At 43.3% G+C, this 17,617-nt stretch overlaps 1 protein-coding gene across 1 annotated transcript; it reads left to right on the top strand.

The window, feature by feature from the left end:
* The first annotated feature begins 94 nt into the window (after window positions 1-94).
* Window positions 95-16,605, top strand: DERL1 (derlin 1). The gene is made up of 9 exons (XM_064706633.1): window positions 95-232; window positions 565-765; window positions 2,778-2,889; window positions 6,034-6,098; window positions 8,262-8,288; window positions 10,182-10,277; window positions 10,911-10,963; window positions 12,134-12,244; window positions 13,333-16,605. The coding sequence occupies exons 2-9, from the start codon at window positions 613-615 to the stop codon at window positions 13,469-13,471; spliced, it is 756 nt and encodes a 251-aa protein (XP_064562703.1). The 5' UTR covers window positions 95-232; window positions 565-612; the 3' UTR covers window positions 13,472-16,605.
* The last annotated feature ends 1,012 nt before the right edge of the window (window positions 16,606-17,617 follow it).

The following is a 17,617-nucleotide window of genomic DNA, read 5'->3' as shown; positions in this document are numbered from 1 at the left end:
TCGCGTGGTACAGCCCGCTCCCGCTTCACCAATGAGGAGGAGCCGGAAGGGTGGCGAGCGTTTCCCCCCCCCCCCCACCCCAGATATCGGGGAATGGAACCGCTTCAACGGCGTCCTCGTGGGCTGCTGGGAGTCGTAGTTTTGCTCATGGGCGTCGCGCGGCGACCTGGGTGGGGACGGAGAGCGGATCGCGGCCAGCGCCGGGCAATGAAGTAAAAACATCGTTTTATAGGCAAGTATGTTTATAACGCAGTGCAATAGGTGACTCAGAAGGTGGCTTTTGCAGCCTGTCGTAAGCACAGGACTTGCTGCCTGTTCCGTCCTGTTGCCCGCATTACAAGCCCCTCTCGAGGAACGGAGCGCAACCTGACCCGACCGCCCCGTCGCCCAGAGGCGGTGGCTTGCTCCCCGCTCCGCCCCCGGGGCGGGACTCCCGGCCGCCGGGGCGGGGCCGGAAGCAGCCGCGGCGGCTCGGCCGAATTCGGTGGCGCCACGTCTGGCTCGGGTTCCCCTCCGTGACCGGGCGGCGGGAGTGGCTGAGCCCTCGTCTCGTCTCTTCTTCAGCGGCCGGTTCGCAGCGAGGCCTGGGCGGCGGCCAGGCACGGCTGCATCATGTCGGACCTGGGGGACTGGTTCCGAAGCATCCCTCTGATCACGCGCTACTGGTTCGCCGGCTCCATCGCGGTTCCGCTCGTGGGCAAGCTGGGCCTCGTCAGCCCCGTCAACCTTTTCCTCTGGCCTGACGCCTTCATCCACCGCTTCCAGGTAGGGACCGCACTACCGCTCCCGGCGTGCCCCGCGGCGCCCGCACAGTAGCTGACTGTGACTCTCTGCGCGCGGGGCCTTCTGGGAGTTGTAGTGCGCGGCAGCGCTGCGGGGCCTCGCTGGGGCTACGCGCAGGGCCGGCCGCTCCCCCGGCTCCGCGGCCGCGCTGGAGGCGCCGTGCACCGAGACAGCGCCCAGGGGTGACCGGGGGAAGCAGAGCCCCTCCGGCGGGAGTGGAGCCGCCTTCCCGCTCAACCTGTACAGGGCCTGCGGGCACGGCACCGCGTAAATCCGGGCCCGGCCCGCAGGCCCCCACCGCGGTGACGGGCTGCGCGTCCCTGCCAGGGTGACAGGAGCAGGGCTGCTGCCCCTGGCAGCTCTGTAGTTCGTGTTGTGCTTCATCCTGGTGTGGTTTTCCTGCAGTTTTTGTGAGAGTTGTTCTGGTGGGCGCTGGTTGTTGTGCTAAGGAGCTCTGTGGCTGTGGCTACAGGTGACTTGCCCAGCTCTGTGTCACCGTGTGGCCGTGGCTTTGGTAGCTGTAACTCTGGCCTCACAGGGTGTGCAAACATCCCAGGCTGCAGCTGGCCCGGGAGGGTTTGAGGCAGAGCTCCAGGAGAGACATGGAGCTCCTGGGCAGGGTACAGCGCGGGGAGGTTTGAGGGGATCAAGGAACTGGAGCAGCTCTGATGAGGAATGGCTGAGGGAGCTGGGCCTGCTCAGCCTCAGAGGGGAGAGGACTGAGAGGGGACCTCAGCAGTTTCTATAAGTAGCACAAGGGAGGTGCCAGAAGATGGACAAATGCAAAGGGCAGAAACTGATGCACGGGAAGCTCCACCTGACCTGGGTGTCCATGCACTGGAACAGACTGACCAGGGAGGCTGTGCAATCTCCCTGGCTGGAGTTATTCAAGAACTGTCTGAGTGCAGTCCTGTGCCACGTGCTCTAGAATGACTGAGAATGCTTGAGCAGGGAGGTGCCCAGATCACCCACTCTGGTCCCTTTTGATGTGACATATTCTGTGATTCTGTAATGGAGTGCATTTGCACCTGGTTTGGAATTTGGAAAAACTTCCGTTTGGGACTGTCAACTTCTGTGCCTAGATATGCTCCATGTAAACTAACAGCTGATGCCTTCAGGTGTCAGACATGCAGTGTTTCTGGGTACAATAGCAATATCAAAAGTGGTCTCAAACTGGACATACTTTTCCTTGCACCGTGAGGTTACAGTTTGTGTTGGGGGAATGCACTCATTGAAGGAGCTCAAAACAAAGAGGAAAGATTTCAATTTTAAAATTTCTGTTATATCATCTCATTGTATCTTCACTGAAGAAAGAAAAAGAAATTTAAAGCCATGACTCTCTCTGTACCTTGATTCATGTATTGTTCATGAAACTTAGTAGCATAAATGACTGATTTTTCCTTTAGTCCTGTTATTCCTTATTGAACTGTGATGTTCAGGATCCTAATCCTCAGTTTGGAAATGTTGCTGCTTGAAGATCTCCTTCATGAATGACCAGATATTTTCCATCCTTGCTACGTGCTGCCATGCAGTTGGCTGTGCCCAATATTCCTAGCTGGGAGACAGTCCCAGAGCAGATCCCCAGTGCTCAGAGCAGCACGTGCTGGCTGGAATGGTTCACTAAAGGCTGTGCATTCTTTGGCCTCTGTTCAGCAGGGAAGAACGGGTTTTGTATGGCTGGTTTTTAAACAGGGTAGCATCCTTGCCAGTGAATCTCTTCTGCACTGCATTAAAGGCTCACTGCTGCAGAGATGTGATGGAAAGCAGTTTGCAAAGTTGTGTCTTGTTTCTGGTTTGCTTACCAGATTGAAAGAAAACACCACAACTAGAAAAGCTGCTGAAGCAGGAACAATCGATACTTGGGCTATTTTTAATCTTCTTCTCGATGTTGCAAGTTTTCATTCATTATCAAGTAATGAATGTAAATAAAAAGCCTGTGCACATGAGTTCATTCTGCAGTTTATAAACAGATCTTTCTCTTTTGATCTGCACAGATCTGGCGGCCGATAACGGCAACTTTCTTCTTCCCAGTGGGACCTGGAACGGGATTTCTCTACTTGGTGAATTTGTATTTCTTGTATCAATATTCCTCACGACTAGAAACAGGTATGTTGGCCATTAAATTGTATGCACCTGCTGAACCCTGCCTGGAGCTGATAAGAGATGGCTCATCTCTGTGCCATCTTATGTGGGTCAGCATGAAACTGCTCTGAAAACTGATTTTCTGTGGCTGCCTCCTTCTCTTTGGCCATTTAGGATCTGAACTTTTGATTAGTTTCAGTAGGAGGGCCTGGTGCTTTTAGTTGTTGGATTTAAGGACGCAAGTTAGACAGATTAAAAGATGATGTTTACCTCTGTTTTTTTGTATCTGATGTTTTTTATCAGAGAAGGATGATAGAGCATAATGTAGTAAGGGGCTTATCCATTGGGAGAAAATAATGTCAGTTTTTTCTTGTTTTAATAGGGATGCTTATTTGTGTTATTCTTTTGTCTGTGTTGAATTGAGAGATACCTCCTTCAAAGGAAGCCTACCCCTCTGCCTAACAGATATGTGGAAAAGTTAAGAGACTAGAAGGATTTTCAGTTAAGGGGAAAAATTAAGTGAAAAAAAAGGAGATCTGATAATAGATCATTTCTCTCAAACAAAGGACTTGTTGGTACAAGGTAGCTTCAAAACTGGTTTCCTTTTGCATTGCCCAGTTTATTAAAACTTGACAAAAATTGGTTCAACTGACATAAATATATTTGCAAAGCCAGACTCCTCCTGAAAGCCTTTGTGAACAAGAATTTCAGTGTCATTCCAATGGAGTCTAGAAATGATGGTGTAAAGGGGAATGCATTGGGAAGTGATGTTGGGAAGTCCCAAGAGAGAGGAGATCCCTGGTAGTCTTAAGAAGAATGGTAGGGAAGGGCAGGAGTGGTGCCAGATTGTATTTGGTTGTTTTCTTAGTGAAAGTTAAATACTGGTTTAATAGCTAGGAATGGTTCCTGCTTCCTTTTGAGCCTGTCTGCAGTGGTTTATGAGCACATGAGAGTGCTCACAGTTCTGACTGGGCAAAGGTAGGTGTAGTAGGAGTTCCTGGTTGATTATGCAAATTAAGAGACCTCACTGCTTGTAGATATACTCACAGAATGCTCTGATTGTTTGTGCTGTGGCACAGATCTCATGAAAGGGAGTAAATTTCTGCTGTACAACAAATCTGGATTTTGAAACTGGGAAGTCATCTGTGTTGTTTGAACCAATGCATTTCTTTTATATTCCAGTCATTTTTTCTGCCTATAAATGAAATCCTTGGTTAGGTTGGCCCTTTCTCTGAGAAAGGCCTGAATCCTTCTGTAGTTGGAAAATATATAAGTTGCTGATAGTATTTACAGGTGGAAGTTTGCATTGGTCTGTGCCTCCTTTTGTCTGTGAAACTGAGAAAGTGAAACTGCTATTTTCAGCATTGTGCATGGGCTTTGAGCATACACTGCTGCTGCCTGCCAGCTTCAAATTTAGCTGTCAGAAATACCAGTATGGTTTTGTGCACAGCACAAAACAGCCTGACCTGTGACTTTCAAAGGAAAGGGAGATTGGTGTGGTTTTGTTTTGCTTTGTTGGAGGAGAGCATGGCAAATATCAACAGAGTAAGCAGAATATGCAGAGTTCCCTCCCCAGCTGTGTGAATGATGAGATTTATGTGAATTAAGGGTCTGCAGCTCTTCCAGATGATTGCATTATACCCTGGTCCTCATGGAAGGACCTGTGGGGTAGAGCTCACCCCAAACCTGTGCTGAGCTCTCTGGCAGTTTGTAATCCAATTCCCTTAGATGTTCATGGAAAAGTCAACTTCAGTGGTTTGTCTAATACTCTCATTAGCATTCCCATAGATAATGAGAAGGGAAAAAATTGAGAAGAAGAATAATAACAGCTTTGATTTCTTCCAGTTTTGGAAGGATTCCTGAGCTGGCCTTTCTACAGCCTTAGTCAGCTTCTTCTCTTTATTTGTTTTTATTTGTTGTGTGGCAACAGTAAGGAAGAAACCTTCAGTTTCTGTAGTTTTACAACATTAAAACTTTCTGATATATTTTTCAAAGTACATTTTTTTCCTGTCATGCATTTTGCATAACTGAACTTAAACAATAAACTTAATGAACTTAAACAATAAAACTGGTATTTTAGTAATTATGTTTTGCATAGGCTATTCTAATGCTTAAAAGTAGCTTTTTTTCCTTTAAGAATACTTCTATGAAGCTGAGCAGTGCTCACATTGAGCAGTGGCATTCTTTCTAGGCATTTGGATGTTTAATTAGGAGCATGTAATTCAGGTTGTTTGTGATGTGCTGTGTGTGTCACTGTCATTCCCACTGTCACTGTTTCACCCTCCATGGTCTCGGTCTTTCTCAGCAATATTCTCAGGCTTTCCTTTCCTGCCTGGGTTTGTATGAAAGTTGTTGGAATTCTTGCATAGATGCTGAGGTCTCTGTCAGCCTTTTGCCACAGTTAGTGGGAGTGAGAGCCTCAGCTTTTCATGTTTGCAAGGAATTGCTACAGGGTTGTTTTTTAGTACTTGTCTCTGTCAGGTCTCAAACTCAACTGAGCATCTAAAGATCATTTCACTTTATATGACCTGCAGGGAATGTTACTCTATTATTTTTGTTTACAGTGTCCTGAAAAAATTGACACAAATTTGGAATGGTGAATTAGACAAGCAGCACAGCTTAGAGGGAACAGAGTGTGCTGCACATGTGTACCCTCCTTGTCATGTGTGCTGATTTTTTCTGGAGTATAAAAACCATTGCATCTCTTGAGTCTGATGAGATGATGCAAAGAGGATGCAATTTGCCTAAGTGAGGGCTGGTTTTCACATGACTCACTCATTAAACTTGGTATTTCTGCTTTTGCTGTGCACGTGTATTTCCTAATTCTGTGCTTCTAACCCGCAGTTTCATATGAACAATGGGGTCCAACTCCATTTTTGAAGTCTTATGTAGTTAACACTACTTATCTCCAGAGTCAGTGTGTTCTTTTTTAAGTATAGACACTGCTTGTGCTCTAATGCAGTAGGCTGAATGTCTTATTTTTCAGCCTGTAGGTTGTTCTATTTTAAGGCTTTTTAAAATTTAAAAAATACTCATAGACCACAGAGTACATGCAAAGCAGCTGTTATTAACTGAGCTTTCTTATACTCTGAAAAATAAAAGTTGTCCTAATTTTTAATCAAAATTGTAGTGCCTTTGATGATTCAAAATTATTATTTTTATTTTCAGGGGCTTTTGATGGAAGACCAGCAGATTACATGTTCATGCTCCTGTTTAACTGGATCTGCATTGTTGTATCCTTCTCATCACCAAACTTTGAGAAATATTTTGGTTCTCTTGTTTCCACCTGAAGTATGTTCAAAGACCAGGACCTGTTTTATCAAGGAACAGTTTTAAAAAGTAGCAAATGTTCCCCTTGGTGTTTGTAGAGTTTGTGAGTGTGTAACCTTCCTGCAGAGGTAGTGAATGGCTTGCAGGGAGAACATTTGATGTGCTCACACAAGTGTGCAGTGGGGACCTGAGCTCTGCCTCCACTGAGCTGAGCCCGTGCTGGGTGAGTGTCCCTGCTGCTCTCTTGGCTGGGCTGGCACTGAATTCAGTGTGTTCAGGCTGCCATGAGCAAAAAGGGGCTGATCTCTGCCATTCCCTGAAATGGAGAGATCCTTTACCTGCTGGGTACAAGTATCTGAGTCTGTGAAAGCAGTGTTGTGGTATCTTCACTGAGACAGCTTCCTGAAGAAGCTGGGCTTGTTGGTTTGGGAATGCTGGGAAACATTTCTGTGTGCTGAGCTGTTGCACCTGAATTTTCTTTTAGATCCCGAATACAAAAGTGGGAGGAGTTGTTGATAAACAACAAATGGTTGTGCCACCATTCAGAGGGATCTTTAGAGTCTGGATAAATGGGCTGAGCAGGAATGAAGTTCAGCAAAGGGTAGTGCAGAGTCCTGCTCTTGGCAAGGAGCAGCCTCAGGTACCAGGGACTGACAAAGCAAAGCATCTTCCAAACAAGGCCCTGGGTGTCCTGCTGGACACAAAGTTGACCACAAATCAACAATGTGCCATTTTGGCCAAAGTGGCCACCAGCCCCAGGTTGAGGCAGGGATTGCTCCTCTCTGCTCAGCCTTTGAGAGAGGTGTGGGGGCTGCACCCAGCTCTGGGTTCCCAAGTACAAGGAACCATTTAGTTTAAACCATTACCACTTGTCCTATTGCAAAAGGCCCTACTAAACATTTTTGTCCCTCAACTCTTTCAGCCTTTCCCTAAAAGAGAGGTCTTCCATTTCTCCAGTAACTTGTGTGGCCTTCCTCTGGTCCCACTCCAACAGCTCCATGTCTTTTCTGTGCTGAGGGGGCTGGAGCTGAGCACTGAGTTCCACAAAATGAAGCAAGGAAATTCCATTTAAATATGAGAAGGACACACTGTAAGGGCAGTGAAGCACTGGCAGATTGGGAGGAGAGGGTGTGGAACCTCCATCCTTGGGGATGCTCCCTTTCTGTCTCTGCTCCTGCTGCCTCCTTGTAGCAATTTGCAGTGGCACAGCAGGTGGAAAAAAGGGTGGGGTGACATCAGTGTGAACCAGATTCCAGGGGAGCTGTGTGCAGAAATGCTTTATCAATGCATTATCTCTAGTTGCATTCCACTATGTGGAGGGAATTGCTGGTCCTGCCAGTCCTGTGGAGCCACAGCTGTAACAAGGAGCATTTAGTTACATTGTTAGGAAGATGAAGGTTGCCTTTATGATTGCAGCCTCTTGGCTGTGAGCATTTAATTAATGTAATTGTGACCTGACTTTCAAACTGGTCATTTAAAAGCTTCTAGTTGTTTGCTCCCTGTGTGATGTAAGCATCAGCCTGGATGCATGATCTGGGAAAATGCTGGGTGTCATTTTATATGTATTTATGATCTGTTAAAAGCATCCTGATCATATTAAAATCATTCAGTGATTATTTCTACTCAAAAGTTACTACAGCAGTTTCTTTGAGCTCCAAGGTGGGAGAAGAGTATTAAAAGCCTGCACTGATGCTGTTTAAGAAGTTGCTTCTTTTCTATGACTCATTGGCAATATATTGGTGTTTTTTAATGATCTGGTATTTCTTTAGTTAGAAAACCAAAATGTCAGTGTTAAACTAATGAAGGGATCCAGTTGTTAAATTTAATGTGCCTTTATGCAAGGACTGATGGAGTCTGTAGCTGGCCAGTTTGATCAGGGAGGAAAAGCCAGTGCACCCATCAGCCCCTGGGGTAATGACTTGAGGTGGGCACCTGAAAGGCTGCCAAAAAGCAGTTATGGAAACCAAGTTTGTACATCTCTAGATCATTGGAAATTTTAACCTAAAACAGTGTAGTATTAATTCTGAATATTAAAAATCTTTGCATGTGTGTTCTGTGTGTCTGCAGCTTTTTATTGTTGTAGTCTGTCAGGTTTTTCTGCATTTTCCTTCATGGTGCAATGACAGATAACTGGCTTGGTGATGGACATGCAGGTAAGTGTGGTGCAGTTTCTTAGATAATAATTTTACACAACTTTATGACTGCTTGATGACTTTATAGAGAGCATTATTGACTTAACTGCAGAACATAGTTAAGCTAGGCTGTTGAGATTCTATCAGAATGGACTGCTGTGTGTGTATTGTTAATTTTTCAGATTGGGTTAGCCTCAGCTGAAGGCACAAGCTTGGATCTAACCTAGTTAGGGAGCCAGGAAGTACAAATGGTGTCTTTGTGCAGTCAGGAAGTGCTTAGACTTCTACTAAAATGGACACAAGATGTCACCTATGCACTATTTATTTTAATGAATGTGGATCTGCTCTCTTATTTTTCTATTTAAAAAATGATTCTTGTGTTTATTGATCTTCTCAAATTTAGTTCACTATGCCTTTTACTTGCCAACAGAAGATTTTTTTGGTGAAAAATACAGCTTCAGTTTGAGACCAGAACTGTGAACTACAAAATCCTCACAGGAATGATTAAGATAGTGATCTTCAGAACTGGTTTCAGTGAAATAATTCTTATCTCCTCAAATACTAAGGGTGAAAATTGGGAAGTGTGTTTTGGACACAACAGAGTGTCAGATAACTGCATGTCTTCAGTCTGCCTCTGCTGTTCTTGTCTTCATCTGTCTCCAGCACCCAAAGACTGCGCCAGTATCTGTAGTATTCCATACAGAATTATTATTAGCATTTATCAGATCATTTCTGTGGCTCCCTGGTAGACAAAACCAGTGATCATGCATCTCTGGTCTGGAGTGAATTGTGTCAAGGGCTGTCCATAACTTTATACTTACACTTTTCTGTGGGGAGGATACCACAAATTTTTGAAAAGCAGGCTGGAGTTACCCACGCATTATACAAATTTCATACTGATTGTGTTGATTTGTATATTTTTAAAGAGGTGCTTATTTTTTTATCTGCATACAATGTATTGATTAAAGAAAAATCAGGTTTTTGATAAAAAAGTGTGTTTTTTCTTAAAAATAAGAGGATTTTTACTTGTTTCGAAGTTCAAAACACAGAGTAGGATAGCTAGGCCTCTATTCCTAAATCGAATGTGTTCAGATATTAGATATTGCTTTAAGTAAAATAAAAAGGGATTTAATAAAAGCTTTAAATAAGACTCTTGTGTGGGGAGTCAGAGTGCACCATGGGGCTTGTGAAAGGCTGGATTGATGTATAATAGCAGCACCCCTGAAGGGATGAGTTTTAACCTCTTTTCCAAACCCAGGAGCTGGGTACAGCATTCAGCCAGTTCCTGGGAATGTTGCTGGTGCAGCCTGCCCTCAGCTCAGAAATCACAGATGGCTAAAGCAGTGCTTTGTGTTTTTGCACTAGAAACAGTCAATGAGCTAATGCAGAGTCAATGTAGAGAAGTGTTTGAAACAACCCCTCAGCTCCTGGTGTGGAGCACAGGTCACTCCCAGCTCTCCCAAGGCAGGTGATGCCCTGCAGTGGGGATTGAGGGGAGCACCTTCCTTCCCTGTGGGGCTGTCAGGAGGATGGGGACAGAGGTGGCAGCTGGGTGGGTAAAACTGCATCTGGCACATTTGGGGGTGTTTGGGTTGGTGCCCTGAAGGGATTGTGGCACAGGGCTCCCTGCTGGAGGTGGGGGTAGAGCAGAGCTCTCTGCAGCTCCTCCTTCCCTTGCCACAGGTTGGAGCCCTTTGCTTTGGCATGGTCCTGCAAAGGACAGTGAGCAAGTAGGTTCTCCCCCTTCACTTTCTCAATAGTTTTTGAACAGATCCAGGGCATGTATTGGATAAGATTCTGGGGCAATCTGAGGTACCATGCTTACAAACCACTTTTGTAACACAGCTCCTCCTGCCCAATTTTCGTGTGCTTCTGTGAAAATAATGGTAACTTTGTCTTTTTTAAACATTGCAGTTGCTGATGATTCCACTCATCATGTCAGTACTTTATGTGTGGGCCCAGCTGAACAGAGACATGATTGTGTCATTTTGGTTTGGAACAAGATTTAAGGTATGTCAAACAGTGAATTGGAAAGATTTCTGGGTGAGGGGCAAAATAGAAATATTTTCTCTTACAAAAAGTATCTTGTACTGTCACAGAGAATACTTCTCCAGATGCAGCAAAGACAAAGTTCATAGTCTTCCATGTGGTATCACTCAGTGTGTCTCTGCTGAAAAGATGTCCTGACAATTCATTGTTCCGAAAAAAAAGAAAACATTTAGCCTGGATAAAAGCTGAATGTAGTGACAGAATGTTGGTATTTTAAATTTTTTTTTTTTTTTTTCTGTGTGACCTTGGCTGTTTCTGTCAGATCTTGTAGAGAAGGATCTTTTGATAATTTCTAGACCTTTGCAAAATCAAAAACTTTAGGATTTGTTCCAGAGGCAAACTTGCTGTGGAACATAGAGTTCAAAAGGCACGTTTGCTTATAATATTTGAATGAGCACATTTTGTCTAAAAATGTTAGTGGTTGCTCAGTTTGGACTGACCTTTTTAGGTTGAATCTGCTTAAGTTAATAGATCAGGACCAGTGTAATGCCTAAAGCATTGAGATTATGATCATGCTTATTAGTGCAGTGGGAAGTTGAGAGCAGGTTTACATCCTTAACTTGTACTTAATCTCTCCACTGCATTCTTTTCCAGGCCTGTTACCTTCCATGGGTTATTCTGGGATTCAACTACATCATTGGTGGATCGTATGTATTTACTTCTATGGCAATTTGAAGTTGTAAAAGCTTTTACAGCTATTTAACTTGCTGCTGAATTTAGGAGTGATATTAAAATAAGAAGGTTAAAGCTGTGTAATCTGACTGATAATGCTCAGTGTCACATGGTGGTCATTTAAGATAAAAGCAGAGGAGATGTGCATGTGAGAACTAGAGAATAGAATGGAGGTGAGGGGAGAGCAATGAGAGTTTGGTGTATTTTCTGTTAACTCCATGCATTGGGCCTTCTCCATACTAAGAAGGTAACACACTCTAAAATAAGATGTCATCCCCTGGAACCAGCCTTTATTACTGGTTTTAGAAACAAGTTTAGCTTGAATCTGATAGTGCTGTTACTTCTTTCCCTCACAGACTTGTCCAACCTGATCTTATTTTTTTCAGTTTGTTAAACAAGGGAAAAAGGCAATGAGCCCACAATGTGCCATATTAGCACTTGTTGAATTTTTTGCTCTCTTGTTTTTTTGGGTTTTTTTGACTAAACCCCTTGATGCAGAAATCCCCTCTGTGCACAGTGTGGGCCCCCTCACTGGGACTCTGCATTGACTGGGGCCTCTTGGTGCCGCTGTAGCATAATTAGTGACAACAACAAGTTTGTGGTTGAGTTATAAAAGGAGGAGATAATACAGCAAAACCAAATTCCCTTTTCTGGCTGTGCCTCCTACTGACTCATCTGTCACTTGTGAAAACTGCCTGCTCTTAGCTACCTGCTGTTTTTATGCATGACAGAAGATACTCAAGGGCCTCCAGTCAGCAGTGCTTTCACAAAACTGGGAACAAAACAGTACAGTACAGCAGGAGACAGGCTGTCCAGTGAAAGCAGCAGTAACTTCTCTGGCTCTGCAGATGATTATTTTGGGCACTAATCGCTATACGGTCCAATTCCCCAATGTAAACAAGTATTTAATTGTGTTTTCAATACAGAATGTAGAGAAGGCTGGGAAGGGAGGGTGGAACAGACTATTGATGTGTTAGCACAGGAGGTTGTCCCTTCTAAAGAAGTGGCTGCAAAATGCTGAGGGAGGGGAAATTTTCTGTGTGTCACAACCCTGGCAAGGCCTGGTGGCAGGTGAACAGAAGATTGTCACTCATTTATTTTCATAGAAGACAGCATGTGAAACCATTCTTTCTTTTTCTTTACAGAGTCATCAATGAGCTGATAGGAAATCTGGTTGGACACCTGTATTTCTTCTTAATGTTTAAATATCCAATGGATTTGGGAGGAAGGAATTTTCTGTCCACACCTCAGTTCCTGTAAGCTGACTTCATTCTTTACATCACTATTTGTTTAGTCCAATTTTTTGTATAGTTCATCAGACATGTTTATGGTGGGATCGTAAAATGTAAAATACTTTGCCAAGTCAACCTTCTACAGACTCTCATACTGACTGAGCTGGTGAGTCACAAAAAATATTGAGTTTCTTGTAAATGGCCCATATGAGAGTTCTTTGTTGCCCCTTGGGTTGTCTTATGCCTTTACCCACTCTTAAGAGTGAGAATAAATGTCATAGCTCTGCTGTTGAATTGAGCTGCAGTAAAGAGAACTCCCTAACAATTATCAGATGGTATATAAAAGAAATTTTATCCTGTAAATGATCTGTTTCTGTATCCCCATGTATTGTTATAGTAGCTACCAGTTCAGCAATGTTTGACAATAATAATCAGTTGTAGACTTGTGCAGGGCTATAAATGATTCTCCTTTGCAGTCTGTATCAGTCACCCTCACTGGGACTGCAAGTCTTGGTTTTTGAGGTGCTTTTTCTTGAGGTATGTTCATTTTTCTGGCAGTGAAATATTATGATCAGAAGCCAAAGTTTATAGTTCAGTTGTCCTTGTCCACATAGTTTTGGGCTGCAAATACTCCTCTATCAAACTTTAGGTAGCAACTCAGTTAACCCTTTTTGTAGCATAAAGTGTTGAATTACAGTTATACTTTCTGTACAAGTTTCAATGAATAGGGGAGCTTTATGTTCTGATTCTGTGCTTGCAAGCCCATCTGGTAAACCTAATTTTCCATAAAGATTAGAAGACAAGGTTGTTTTTAAAAATGTCTTTAAAGGTGGTAACAGCTCTGAAAGTGCCCTCAGTATTGTTGGTTCTGTGCAGTTCTCCTGTTACCATGCACATTTCAGAGATGGAAGTTTCCCAGTATTTCCATTTGTCAGTGTGCTGAGGGTTTACATTTGGAAAGAATTCTTTGAAACTCTACTGGGAAAAGCCAGTTTTATTACAAAGTGTGTCAGCTAAGAGGAAGTGCATGGAAAAGTAGAAAAGCACAGCCTTGGCATTTCCCTGCAAGGTCCTGCTGTTTGTCTAACTCCTCCTGCTCTGCTCTGTCCTAGTTACCGCTGGCTGCCAAACAGGAGGGGAGGAGTGTCGGGCTTTGGTGTCCCTCCTGCCAGCATGAGAAGGGCTGCAGAGGATCAGCAGGGTGGTGGAAGACACAACTGGGGCCAAGGTTTCCGGCTAGGGGACCAGTGAGGAGCTCCTGCCCTTGGAAATCAGCAACTCTTCGGTGTCAATTGGACGTGGAACCGACCGCTCCTGCTGCAGAGCGTGCTTAAGAACTGAGCTCTCTGCAGTACTCTTGGATTCAACTGATTAGAAAGAATGTTTCTGGTTCAAGAGCAAATTAAAAAGTCCAGAAGGAAAACATGTAGATCTTGCTCCAGGTTAGCCAGTAGTGTCCAGTGTGATTCTGCCATTAAAAATAAGCCTTCTTTATACAGTATTGTCTGTCACAACAGGATCCATTGGCTGTCCCGTACCATGATGTGATGGAACAAGCCAGTGGTATTCTATCTTGCCTGGTATGTTAAAAGCTTTGTTGACCACAGTAAAGTAAGAATCTAGTGTGAGGCAGATGTCTCAAACAAGCCCCCAAGTTTAGGAAGCTGACTTTTTCCATAGCTGTGCTTAAGTCCCAGGGTCTTTGGAGACATTATTTAAATGATATCTCTCTGATGCATTCATAAAGCAAATTGCAAATGTTTCATTTCTGTTATTAAGCTGTGTTCTGAGCAGAGCTGTTTCTTGCCATGCAGCATTTGTCCTACCTGCTACATCATGGGCTGGGCAAGGCTAAGGGTTAGAGAGCTTTTGTTTGAAATGGCAATAACAGATACTCACAGAATTGAAATCTCTGAACTCTTCGTGGCATGTTACAAAGCTTGTTCTGGTCAAACTGAAGTCTGGTATGTTTTTTCAACCCCCCCAAATCTGTGAATTCTTGGCTTCAAGGTTTCTGATTGCCAAATTGGGTAGCATAAATACTGCTTAAACTAGAAAATGTAACATTGTTGTGGTTAAGGGCACCGACTGCAGCATTGTTTAACTGAATCTTCAGCTTTATCTTAAAAGCTTTAAGATGTCTAAGAATAAAAGCTGGAAATAATCATTTGCAGGGTGAAGATACAATATAACAGGTTACTGCAGGACTCTGTCAAATAAGAAATTGCATACACTGTTTATTAGCATCTGTACTATTTTTGTTAAAAACGTTTGACATGGAAAAGGGAATGATTCTGTACAGTAGTTTTCCTTGCACTGGGTTCCCATGGGCAGAGCATGTGGCTAAGATCCAGGAAGCTGTAATGCCAGCTTGTTACTGACTCACTGCATGCTCTTGAGCAAACTTCTTACTTATCTCAGTTTTCCCAGCTGTAAGGAGGACTCGTGCATGTCTCACAGCATTCTTACAAGACAGCTGTCCCTGACTCTGTAGCTGGGAGCTGCTAGTGAGCAAGTAAGGCTTAGGTTTACATAAATAAATCCAACACTTAGCTAGGAACACAGTTACTCTAACCTTAACCAAGACTAAGTCAGAATGTAGTTGCTCACTTTTTGTTCTGTAGTCAGAGGAGGAAAAGCATTGTCACTAGGATGAAATTTCAAGTCTGATGAATTGTCCTTTAGCATTTGTCTATTTTTTTACTGGGTAAGTGGGGCACAGAAAGCTGTTCTGCCCCAACTTGGGTATCTCAGGTAATTCTAAGTAGGTGAAATGAATCTGGGCTGATACATATTTTTTACTACTTTGTTTCTTCACTAAACTTGGGTTCTGAAGGTGTAAAAACTTGTAAATACTAAGTGATGCAAAGGTGAGTGGAAAATAAGCAGTTAGACTGGAAATTAAAAATAAATGCATGTTCCATGTCTTCACTGCAACTCAGTTAAGTTGATTTGGCTCGTGGAGAATTGTAGAAACCTGGTAAGGATTATACTGTGTGCTTAAGTTTTACAGGAACTTGGAGTTTAGAAATCACCTGCCATTTTTGTCTGTTTGGTGATGAGTTTTAAAGATGCTCTGGTCTCTTTCTTTGTGTAAAATGGTAGATAGAAAAGAGGGGTGCAATGTTGTAAATACAGATTTATCCTTGACCAACAGCTGTTATTTGATGTGGACTGGACTAGTCTGAGAATCATCATTTTGAGAGGAGTCTTTTTAGTCATAGGAATTTCACAGTCCCCAAAGCTTTTGTCTTCATTTTGAGTCAGGACCCAACTTTTAAGTGAAGATGCAATAGTGACTCAGTTAAACCCCTGGCACACTCAAACTGCAGAATATCTCTGTACAGAGGGCCCAAAGGAAGGCTTCAGTGAGAGAAAGCTCAGCAAAAGGCATTGTCCTGGCCCACTGCACTGCTGGGGTCTTGCTTTCTAGTATGTCCTCCTTCTCTAAATTAAGAGGAAAAGGTTTGCAAGGAAAATAGACTTCTTATAAACCTTGATTAGTTTCTGAGCTGATTCAGGTCAATTTCTTTTGTTTATGGAAAGTTCACTTCAGAATTCCATATTACAAGCTCAGTTTGTTTGTTTCTCAGTTTGTCACTTGACCTGAACTGCTGTTTGTCCTCCCACACACATTAATAATGGCAGTCTCTTGTTAAAATGAGTACCTCCTTTCTTATTTTGTACAGATAATTTCCCTTTTTGTAATCAATTTTTGTTGGCAAAGTTTTAAATTAAAATTTTAATCTCTGTTACTGTCTTTGTTTTGCTAAATCATATTTCAGCTTAAGACAAGCCTTGTGATCTGCAGATCCATGGGTGTTGTCTGAGAGCTGCACTGTGACACCATCTCCTGCTGTTGATAAAAGTACTCACAAAAAGGACCTGCTTTTAGGTGGGAGTCTTGTCTTCTCTGATCAGTTGCAAAATCATAAAGGGATTTTTTTTGTCTCAGTTTACACCATGAGGTTTGACAGACTCTGTCCTTCTGGGCTATTACCATTTTACAGCTGTTTTTTATATACTTGATTATCAGTTCTTTGTCATCTGGGAGAAAGCATCCTTCTACACACCCTCAAACTTTGTGGGAGTGATACAGATCACTTACTTTTCCAGAGGTAAGCTTGCAATTCTGCCGTTCCCTCTCTGTCCAGACTGACGTGCACAGCTGCCAGAACTCCTTCTGAGGCTCTTGGCTGATTTGGTGATGGACACACTGGGCATCCTCTGACTCTTCAGCTTTCATCTGACTGCACTTTTCCTGCTTGTTACCATAGTGGCTTCAAGGAAAACCATGGACTTGGTACATAAAGCACTGTATGAATTAGTTGTGCTCCTTGTCTTGGACAGGCTGGGTCCATACTGAGTAAAGAGCATGACAAGTGTGTGCCTTTTGATTTTGCTCCAGCTGCATAAAGAGTCAGCAGAAGAGCCAAGAATATGAAATCAAATGTTTCACCTGTCATTCCTGTCACTTCATCTTGGCAACAGCTCCTCTCTCAGCACAGCTCAGTGATGTGGTGTTCCAGTGACTTAATAAGAAATTATCTGTTGTCATCCAGTGGTTGCACTAAGAAAACTGAGAGCCTTTCATTTTCAGGGGAGCATGTTGTTTGCACTGCAACATGAGATTCTTTCTGTGTTTATGTATCCCTGTGTACCTTACCAGGGAGGAAGATTGCTTTGCCTTGGTGCTTCAGGTCGTGAGCTGGAGAGATACACTCCAGTTTACAGTTTGAAGCTTCTGATACAAGAAGTCACTTTGTAATGACTTTGTTATCCTGTTCTGCATCCATTAATGAAGATGATTCATCCTCTCCCTTGTTCTGTGCTAGACTTAGGATGATGGATCCATCTGTACTTGTATAGTATGACAGAGCACTGATTTTGGTGAAGATGTTCTTAGCATTGCTATTGCCTGCACTAGTAAATGGATTTTCTTGTTCTAAGCATCCCTAGATACTTATTTTGCCATGGGTGATAGTAACAGTGTGAAGTTCAAAACTGAGTCTGTTGTCATGGTTTGATTAATTAAGCTAAATACTGTAATATGTGCATATTAAGCAGAAGTACTTACATCTACAAGGTGATGATGTGCTGTTCTCTAGAATTGAAAAGATGAGAACACTTCAGCTGCTTGTGTTTTTCAAGCACACTGTTCAGGTGATGAAAGGAATTCCATTTGCAGCCATGGCTCACCCTTTCATCATCTGGAACAGGATCTAGGAGTGATTGCACTACTTGGGAGCACAAGTGCATGAAAGAGCTGTGGGATGCTGGCAAGGCCCGTGCAGAATCTTGTTGATGTTGATTGGGGGGGAGGGGAAAAGTGATGATGAAACTCTAATTCTGGTGCTTCATTTTTTTTTAAAGTTTGCTCCCTCTCCAAAAAGCAAA

Source organism: Zonotrichia leucophrys, chromosome 2 (genome assembly GCF_028769735.1).
Source record: "Zonotrichia leucophrys gambelii isolate GWCS_2022_RI chromosome 2, RI_Zleu_2.0, whole genome shotgun sequence".
NCBI classification, from domain to species: domain Eukaryota; kingdom Metazoa; phylum Chordata; class Aves; order Passeriformes; family Passerellidae; genus Zonotrichia; species Zonotrichia leucophrys.
The sequence above is the reverse complement of the archived record's forward strand: the minus strand, read 5'-3'. Positions and strand labels throughout refer to the sequence as shown.